This window comes from Balaenoptera borealis, assembly GCF_965194805.1.
Source record: "Balaenoptera borealis genome assembly, chromosome: X".
In the NCBI taxonomy this organism is placed as follows: Eukaryota; Metazoa; Chordata; class Mammalia; order Artiodactyla; family Balaenopteridae; genus Balaenoptera; species Balaenoptera borealis.
The window spans coordinates 41,987,073-41,996,821 of NC_138881.1; the positions used below are offsets into that span (position 1 = coordinate 41,987,073).

At 53.5% G+C, this 9,749-nt stretch overlaps 1 protein-coding gene across 11 annotated transcripts in view; it reads left to right on the plus strand.

Annotated features, from left to right (window-relative positions):
• The window catches only part of RBM10 (RNA binding motif protein 10), a 29,202-nt gene extending 24,091 nt beyond the window's left edge, over nt 1-5,111 (plus strand). For 5 of the 11 annotated variants that reach the window (XM_082378067.1, XM_082378074.1, XM_082378071.1 and 2 more), the window contains 15 exons: nt 76-236; nt 408-505; nt 592-679; nt 1,285-1,471; nt 1,575-1,717; nt 1,803-1,920; nt 2,005-2,096; nt 2,184-2,348; nt 3,340-3,489; nt 3,585-3,650; nt 3,726-3,914; nt 3,994-4,068; nt 4,358-4,464; nt 4,540-4,669; nt 4,765-5,111. In XM_082378067.1, coding sequence (XP_082234193.1) covers nt 76-236; nt 408-505; nt 592-679; nt 1,285-1,471; nt 1,575-1,717; nt 1,803-1,920; nt 2,005-2,096; nt 2,184-2,348; nt 3,340-3,489; nt 3,585-3,650; nt 3,726-3,914; nt 3,994-4,068; nt 4,358-4,464; nt 4,540-4,669; nt 4,765-4,890 — 1,895 coding nt within the window. In that variant the 3' untranslated portion in view covers nt 4,891-5,111. The remainder of the gene's footprint in view (nt 1-75; nt 237-407; nt 506-591; nt 680-1,284; nt 1,472-1,574; nt 1,718-1,802; nt 1,921-2,004; nt 2,097-2,183; nt 2,349-3,339; nt 3,490-3,584; nt 3,651-3,725; nt 3,915-3,993; nt 4,069-4,357; nt 4,465-4,539; nt 4,670-4,764) is intronic. The other 6 variants (XM_082378077.1, XM_082378069.1, XM_082378070.1 and 3 more) reach the window with 2 other exon arrangements.
• The last annotated feature ends 4,638 nt before the right edge of the window (nt 5,112-9,749 follow it).

Here is a 9,749-nt window from a genome sequence, read left to right on the forward strand (position 1 = left end):
AGTGGGGAGCCACCAGAGGGTAGGGCCGGAGCGGACTAGCAGGGGTGCTCCCTAATGCTGGGCCCCTTTCTGCAGCCATCATTTTGCGCAACCTGAACCCACACAGCACCATGGACTCCATCCTGGGGGCCCTGGCACCCTACGCAGTGCTGTCCTCCTCCAACGTACGCGTCATCAAGGACAAGCAGACCCAACTGAACCGTGGCTTTGCCTTCATCCAGCTCTCCACCATCGTGGTGAGGGCGGCACAGGGGGGGGCCGGGCAGCCAGGATCCCGGCCCCCGGGGCAGGGAGGAGGGACCCTGACCCTAGCCCCCCACCGCGGCCCCAAGCCTGGAAATGGGGCAATGGAGCCGGGGACCTCCCCGGGCCTGACCCTTCTGCCCCTGCCCGCCCCCCTCCCCCAGGAGGCAGCCCAGCTGCTGCAGATCCTGCAGGCCCTGCACCCGCCGCTCACCATCGACGGCAAGACCATCAACGTTGAGTTTGCCAAGGGTTCTAAGAGGTCAGGGCCCCACCTGTGTCCTTTCCCAGCTTGCCCCCCAGCTTGGGGCCTCCTGTCTCACTCCCAGTCTCTGACATCCTCCCCAGGGACATGGCCTCCAACGAAGGCAGTCGCATCAATGCTGCCTCTGTGGCCAGCACTGCCATTGCCGCGGCCCAGTGGGCCATCTCGCAGGTACTCAGAGACTCCCCTCCACCCCAGCATCCCTGTACCTGGGCCGCCTCCACCCTCCCGCTCCCTCTCTGCAAACAGGAGGGCTGGCTTGCTGTTTTGGCTTCCTGTGGCCCCGAAAACCTCTCACAGTGGTCGCCAGTGGGGGCTGTGGGGTCCTCACTGCAGCTCCCTTCCCAGGCACCTCCTCCCAGGCTTTCCTTTTCAGCGCCGTCGCGGCTGCTTTTCTGTTCTGTTTGGTAGTTATATATCATCCTGAATTGTTACAACCTTTCTTGATAAAAGGGAATTTATAAGTGGCTGTAAGAAAATTGGCAGATGAGAATAAAGAAGGGGAGGATGGTATCTTCCTTGGTCTGACACCCAACACATGTATCACGCAACACACGTACCAGTGTCAGCCCTGGGAGCGTTTTGGCACGTGTCTTTGTTCCAGTCTTGTTTTTGTCACCACCCTGCTCTGCTCTGGCCGGGTGGCCCTTGTTTGAGGGCTGCATGCTTTCTGTCAGCAGACACTTGCTTCACCTGTGGGCAGACGTCTCTTAGCCGGTTCCCCTCCCCTCTGTGCCCCCTCCTCTGCTAATGAACCCCTCCCACCTGCCCCTCAGGCCTCCCAGGGTGGGGAGGGTGCCTGGGCCACCCCCGAGGAGCCACCGGTCGACTACAGCTACTACCAACAGGATGAGGGCTATGGCGGCAGCCAGGGCACAGAGTCTTCTCTCTATGCCCATGGCTACCTCAAGGGCACGAAGGGCCCCGGCATCACTGGAACCAAAGGGGACCCAGCCGGAGCAGGTTAGCCTCAGCATCTCTCCCTGAGCCCATGGTGGGGACTGGCAAGCATAGGGTCTTGGGCCCTGCCATTCACGTTCTCCTTTTTCCCTGTCCCCCTTTACAGGTCCCGAGGCCTCCCTGGAGCCTGGGGCAGACTCTGTGTCCCTGCAGGCTTTCTCCCGCACCCAGCCTGGTGCCACCCCTGGCGTCTACCAGCAGTCAGCAGCTGAAGCGAGCGGCAGCCAGGGCACTGCTGCCAACAGCCAGGTGAGGAAAATCAAGGGAGGTCCTGGGGGCCATGGGGGCGTTGGTAGACACTGAGCCCTGTTCCCCTGTCTTGCCCCGTGACTAGTCATACACCATCATGTCACCCGCTGTGCTCAAATCTGAGCTCCAGAGCCCCACCCATCCCAGCTCTTCCCTGCCACCAGCCACGAGTCCCTCTGCCCAGGAGTCCTACAGCCAGTACCGTGAGTAGCCATGGCCTACAGTGAGGGGTGGGGAATTCCTTAACAAAGCAGAGAGGAGTGTGACCCCCTCTTCTCACTCTCCAGCTGTTCCTGACGTCTCCACCTACCAGTACGACGAGACATCTGGCTACTACTATGACCCCCAGACTGGCCTCTACTACGACCCCAACTCTCAGGTGATAGGGCAGTCTGGGGAGTGGGTGGGGTCTGCCGTCCCCTCCTCGAGGTCTTCCCTCACGCTCCTTCTCCCCCACCTCCCCCAGTACTACTACAATGCTCAGAGCCAGCAGTACCTGTACTGGGATGGGGAAAGGCGGACCTATGTTCCTGCCCTGGAGCAGTCAGCTGATGGGCATAAGGAAACAGGGGCGCCCTCAAAGGAGGGCAAAGAGAAGAAGGAAAAGCACAAGACCAAGACGGCCCAACAGGTGAACACTGGGAGTCCAGCAGTCACTGGCTGGCCGTTAGGTGTCTTCTGATGAATGCCATTCTGTCATCTGTTATCCTCCGCTGCCAAGGGAGGGGATGGCGGTGGATGTGCACGTGGGCAGTATTTGTGCTCAGGAGAGACCAGGCTCCTGGTCCAGCTCTGCTCTTTGCTGCGTGACCTTGAGCCAGGGCCGTCTCCCTACCAGGTACATGGTAGGGCTGCCCACCTCCCTGAGGTGGCCAGTGCCATCCAAGTGTGCCCTGTCTGCTTTCCCATCCCCTGGTGGGAACCTTTGTGCTGTTGGTGGCAATGTGGGCTGGTATGGGCACGCCTGAAGCCAGGCTAGCCCTGCCTGTGGAAAGAAACGCGCATGCATGCTCCTTTGGGCCCAGAACCCCACCTGAGGGTGTGTCCATGTCTGTCTGTGTATATATATCCCAGAGAACTTCTCGCGGGCCCATCAGGGGGTGGGCAGGAAGACAACCATCGCAGTGTTCTGTGGTGGTGGGCAGTTGGAGGGAACCTCAGTGTCTTGTCTGTGGAGGAAGAGTATGACAGTCTGGGTGCAACACTTAGAAGCAAGAACTACGTGTTCCTTTGGCAGCCCGGTAAATTCTAAAAATGGTGTTGTGCCTGGGGGTCGGGGTTGGGCAACGACATGGAACGTGGCATAGTATCACACGTATAAATTAAAATTATACACAGAGCAAGCCATTCTATGCATTTTAGAACGATAAAATGAAAACACATGGCAAACCTAATAGCGTGGGTGCCCGTGAGGAGAATGGGGGCACAGCCGGGGAGGGGCTTGCTGAGGAGCACTGATGACAGGATGACAGAGAAATGGGGACTTTCACCTCCGCCTCTCTCACCTTCTGCTTGAGGCTGCAGGGCAGGAAGGGGCAGGCTGCTGCAAGGGCAGAGGTTGGAGTTGGTGACCCCAGCAGTTGGAGGATTCCTAAGAGCCTCACCCCCACCCTCGCCCCTAGATCGCCAAGGACATGGAACGCTGGGCCCGCAGCCTCAACAAGCAAAAAGAAAACTTCAAAAACAGCTTCCAGCCCATCAGTTCCCTACGAGACGATGAAAGGCGGGAGTCGGCCACTGCAGATGCCGGCTACGCCATCCTCGAGAAGAAGGTGTGTGTGGCTGTCCATCCGCGCCCTGCCCCCCGTCTTGTCATCCCTTTGGTCCTTCCGTGGAGTCTCTGAATTTCTGTGTCCCTCCACCCCAGGGAGCACTAGCCGAGAGACAGCACACCAGCATGGACCTCCCAAAACTGGCCAGTGATGACCGCCCAGTGAGTGCCCAGGGCAGAAAGAAGGGCAGGGCTCTGAGCTAGCCAGGCCTGACCTCTCACCCCCACCTTTTTCAGAGCCCGCCGAGGGGGCTGGTGGCAGCCTACAGCGGAGAGAGTGACAGTGAGGAGGAGCAAGAGCGCGGGGGCCCGGAGCGGGAGGAGAAGCTCACTGACTGGCAGAAGCTGGCCTGTCTGCTCTGCCGGCGCCAGTTCCCCAGCAAGGAGGCGCTCATCCGGCACCAGCAGCTCTCCGGGCTCCACAAGGTGACTGAGGGAGGCTTGGCAGGGAACCCTGTCCCGGCCCGGCCCAGCCGCTTCACTCCTTCTCCTGTCCTCCTTGCAGCAAAACCTTGAGATTCACCGGCGAGCCCACCTGTCAGAAAATGAGCTGGAGGCACTTGAGAAGAACGACATGGAGGTGAGGTGTGACCCACTCCTGGGCTCCATCCCTCGGTCCCTTACCAAGCGCTCCATCCGTGCAGGCAGCTGGCGCTCAGGTTCGTCAGCTAGACACGGCCTGGCTGCCATCAGCCACCTCACGTCCTGTCCCTGCAAGGCTTCTTCCCGATTCCCCCATGCTGGCTGCTGGCATTCACAGGACCACAGATCTGTTCGCCAGATCTAGCTCCCTGTGGGGGCCCCCCAGCTGTGCCCATGTTTCCTGCAAATAGCGATCAGCTCCTTCATTCTCACACACACTCTTTCAGCAAATGAAGTACCGGGACCGCGCAGCTGAACGCAGAGAGAAGTATGGCATCCCTGAGCCGCCGGAGCCCAAGAGGAGGAAGTATAGCGGCATGTCTGCGGCCTCTGTGTGAGTGCCCGGGGCCAGGTCGGGGGCCTGGGGCCGGCAGGCCAGTCACTCACACTGTGCCACTGTCTCCTGCAGGGACTTTGAGCAGCCCACGCGGGATGGGCTGGGCAGTGACAACATTGGCAGTCGCATGCTCCAGGCTATGGGCTGGAAAGAGGGCAGTGGCCTGGGCCGCAAAAAACAGGGCATTGTGACTCCCATTGAGGTGAGTCTGCGGGGAATCCCATCCCCATCCTCCAGTACTCTCTGCTGTAGGCCTGGCCCCCGCCCAACCTGACAGAGTCTGCCTCCCTCACACAGGCCCAGACACGGGTGCGGGGCTCTGGCTTGGGTGCCCGAGGCAGCTCCTATGGGGTCACCTCAACCGAGTCATACAAGGAGACGCTGCACAAGACAATGGTGACCCGCTTCAACGAGGCCCAGTGAGCAGCTGCAAGACCTACTTATACTTATGTCGGGTGTCCAGCCTGGAGCGGGGGAGGATGAATTGTTGGGTGGTCAGAGCAGGGGCCCTGCACCTGTCTACCAGCACAGCTCCGCAGCCAGAGAGGCCCTGACCAAGTCAGACTTAAGAGTTGGTGACTTTTATTGGAAAACTGGGCTGGGTTCATGTCTTTCTTTTTGTAATAAAAGCTGAAAAGTCCGCAGCTTGCATGTCTCTTTCTCATGTCCCAGAGTGGTTTGTGGCCCACACAGATACAGGGACATAAACACAGATGGACGAGATCTTGGTCACAGCCCCTCACCATTATCGGGTCCAGCAGGTCATACTGTACCAGGAAACCAAGCACCACCAGGGCACCACCAAGCACCACCAGGGCACCACCAGAGGGTCAGGCTTGAAGACCCTCTGGGTCAGAGCCAGGACTAGGAATTCCCCCTCCCCCTTGCCTTGCCACCCCGCAGCTGCACTTGCTGTGTGGCTGCAAGGCTAAACTGTACTTGGGTCTGGGGACAATGCCTGAGGGCATCTCTGAGTGAACAACAATAGGCACTCTGGTGCCAGTGGGCCCTGTGCCCTCAACAGGCTGATGACCCCAGAGGTGTGGAGATAAGAGAATGAGCCTGCCAGTCCCAGGGATGCCCCACCAGTTGGGTCCACCCTCGTCCCCATCCACTCCACGGCTTTTACCGCAGCACCCTATCCCTCCAGTCCCGCTAACCAGTCTACACCCTGTGATTCACAAGTATGCGCGTGCTCTCAGCACAGGTCTGAGTGCAGTGGAACACGAAGCTGGGGCCGCCCTCTCCGGGCCTTGGGGGGCTGGGCCGTGAAACGGGGCCAGGAACTGCCCCTCCCCAAAACATACATGCTTTTAAGACAAGAGGGTGGAGGGGAGGTAATGTAGGAAGAGCAAGTGGTTCAAAGCCCCTCCTCCCTCACTTAGTCTGCATTATGACAGCACCCTACACAAGTTGTAAGGAGAGGGATGAAAAAGAGGGGCCCCCTAGAGGTGGGATGGTGCTGATCTGGGGTAGGGGTACTGCCCAGTGAGAGAGGGACAGGGAGCGGGAGAGGGAGAGGAAATAGGAATAGAAAGAGGCCACGTGAAAGAGCCTCAGTCTCAGGATGGGTGGCCTTCAGTCTGGAGACACCCCCACGTTCCCTTCCCTCTTCCCATTCCCCAGAACGTAGCTCCCAGGAATCCCACAACAAGGAACCCTCATACTTGGCTGGCAATAGTCAATGGTACAGCCACTCTGGAAAACTGGCTGTTTCATGCAAAGATAAACATAAGCTTACCCTATGACCAAGCAATTCCGTTCTTAGATATTTATCCCAAATAAATGCAAACATATATCAACAAAAGGACTTGTTATATGTATTCATAGCAGCTGTATTCAGAATAGCCAAACACTGGGAATAACCCAAACATCCAGCAAGAGGCAAATGGATAAATTATGGTATATTCATACAACAGAATACAACTCGGTAATAAAAAGGAGCAAAATACTGATACAAAAGTCAACACAAATGAATCTAACAAACATGTTGAGTGAAAAAAGACATAAAAGGAGTACATACTGTATGATTTCATTTATATGAAGCTCTCAGACAACACATTTATGGTGATAATAGAGGTGGGAAGGGTGTTCATTCACTGGAAAGGGTTACAAAGTAGCTTTCTAGAATAATGAAATGTTCTGTATCTTGACTGGGGTGCTGGTCACATGGGTGTATAATCAGGTAAACATTCAACAAGCTGTATAATGAAAATCTGGGCATTTTATCATATAAATTATACAAGAAGTTGGAAAAAGACCACCAGAGCAAACCTCAGTAAGAGGAAAGGAAATAATATAGATAGAAAAGCAGAAATAGATGAAGTAGGGAAAGAAAACAGATTAATAAAATCAAAAGCAGAAACTTGGAAACAAAAATTAAGAGGAAAGGCAGACCTCTCTCTGGCAAGACTGATCAATTAAAAAAGAAGATGCAAGCAACCCAGAAACAAAATTGCAAAGGGGAATTTACTACAGATGCAACAAAGTATCTCTGAAACTATAGATGAAATGAATACATTCCTTGAAGAATATAAAATGCCGAAACTGGTACATGAAGAAACAGGTTACTTGAATAGAGCAAAAAGTAACAAAGAAGTTGAAATGGTAGTCAAAATCTTCCCTCTTACTGCCAAAAAAAAAAGAACCCAGATGGTTTTTATAGGTGCAATCTACCAAACTCCCAAGGAACAGTCAATTGTTATCTCATAAAAAGTTGTTCTAGATATAAGAAAAAGAACAAAAGATGTCTATTTTATGAGGCTGGCGTAATCTTTTTTAAATTTTAATCAGGTTTTGTTTTTTAATGTATTTATTTTTTTATCTATTTTTTTATTTTTGGCTGCGTTGGGTCTTTGTTGCTGCACGTGGGCTTTCTCTGTTGCAGCGAGTGGGGGCTACTCTTTGTTGCGGTGCGCGGGCTTCTCACTGCGGTGTCTTCTCTTGCTGCGGAGCACGGGCTCTAGGCATGCGGGCTTCAGTAATTGCGGCACGTGGGCTCAGTAGTTGTGATATTCCCAGGCAATATGCAGAGCACGAATCTAACCACAAGGAAACGTCAGACAAAGCCAAACTGAGGGACAGTCTACAAAATTCCTGGCTTATAATCTTCAAAAGTGTCAATGTCATGAAGGTCAAGGGAGCACTGAAGAACCGTTCCAGATTGAAGGAGACATCCCATTTGGATGTTCAAATGTTACCTCCTGGCGACCCCCTTTAAAGTTCCAAACTCTGCCCTGCCATACTCCCTATGCCCCTTTCCTTGCATTCCTTTTCTCCATGACATTTCTCAATTTCTAACATACTATAAGTTTTCTTACTTTTCTATAGTCTCCTTCACTAGAATGAAAACATCACGAGGGAAGGGACTTTTGTCTGCCTTGCTCACCACTGTGTCCCCAATGCCTCGAACAGGGTTTGGCACATACCAGACCATGGAAGCATGAATAAATACACACACCACAACTGTTCAAATCATTCTCATCCTCAAGACTCCATTTTTTAAAAAATGGCTAATACATAAAGAGTCCCTAGGGACCTCCCTGGTGGCACAGTGGTTAAGAATCCACCTGCCAATGCAGGGGACATGGGTTCGAGCCCTGGTCCGGGAAGATCCCACATGCGGCAGAGCAACTAAGCCCACGCGCCACAACTACTGAAGCCCGTGGCGCCTAGAGCCCGTGCTCTGCAACAAGAGAAGCCACCGCAGTTAGAAGCCTGCGCACTGCAACGAAGAGTAGCCCCTGGAGAAAGCCCGCGCGCAGCAACGAAGACCCAATGCAGCCAAAAATAAATAAATAAACAAATAAATTTATAAAAAAATCAAAATAACGAGTCCCTAAAAATCCATGAGGTACAACAACCCAATAGAAAATGGATAAAGGAAACAGAAAATTCCCAGAAAACAAGAACTGCAAATACCTTTAAATCTATGAAAAGATGCCCAAGTTCACGACTAATAAGAGAAATACACATTATAATTACACCCGATTGGCAAACATCCAAAGGCTTGACAATCTGCTCAGTGAGGCTGTGAACCAGCTGTACTCTCATACGTGGCCGGGGGCAATGCGAATGGTACAACTCTCATCCCCACTTGCCCTTTCTCCCTGCTTTCTTACCTCCACAGGCTTTTGTTCAAGCTGTTCCCTCCGACTGGGATGCCCTTCCCTCTCACTTGGGAAAGTCCAAAGTCCAAATCCTGCCTCAATTACTCCTACTGATCCTTTTGAAGGCAATCAATTCTTCAGAGAAGTCGGCCACACCCACGGCTTCAGTTGCCATCTCTGATGGCCTCCAAATCCATCCGCTGAAACTCAGATCTAGTCCCCAAACTGTTCACTCAAACAACACATACCAGACCGTGGATATCTAACAGGCATCAAAAATGTAACACATCTGGGGACTTCCCTGGTGGCGCAGTGGTTAAGAATCCGCCTGCCAGTGCAGGGGACACGGGTTCGATCCCTGGTCCGGGAAGATCCCACATGCCGCGGAGCAACTAAGCCCGTGCGCCACGACTACTGAGCTTGCGCTCTAGGGCTCGCGAGCCACAACTACTGAAGCCCGTACGCCTAGAGCCCCGTGCTCCACAGCAAGAGAAGCCACTGCAATGAGAAGCCCGTGCACCACAACAAAGAGTAGCCCCCGCTTGCCCAAACTAGAGAAAGCCCATGCGCAGCAATGAAGACCCAACACAGCCAAAAATAAATAAATAAATAAATAAATAAATAGTGTAACATGTCTGAAAACCAACTCCTGATTTTGCCCCATGCCTGCTCCTAACGGAGTATTTCCCCTGTCAATGACAACTCCATCCTTCCAGCAGCTCAGGCTAGAAACCCACGGGTCAGCCAGGACTCCTCTCTATTTTTCATGCGCTGTATCCGATTTCTCAGCAAATCCTGGTGTCTTTACCTTCAAAATCAATTCAAAATAGAACCCCCCCCCCCCACTTCCTCTTTTACCACCTTGGTCTGACCCTCTCTCATCACTACCTGGACTCTTGCAGTAGCCTTTCCACTGGCTTTTCTGCTTCCTCTCCCCCACCCCCAACCCCCCCCCCCACACACAGTTTGTTCTCTCTCCACAGAGAGCAGCCGGATTCTAAAATATAATTTAAATAATGTGACTCCCCTACTTAAAATCCTTTTATGGCTCCCCATGGATCTTAGAATAAAAAGCAAACATCTCAGCCTGGCTTACAATGCCCTGCTTGATATGGCCTCGGATCTCATCTCCCAGTGCTCTCCCTTCCTCACTCCTCTCCAACTACACAGACA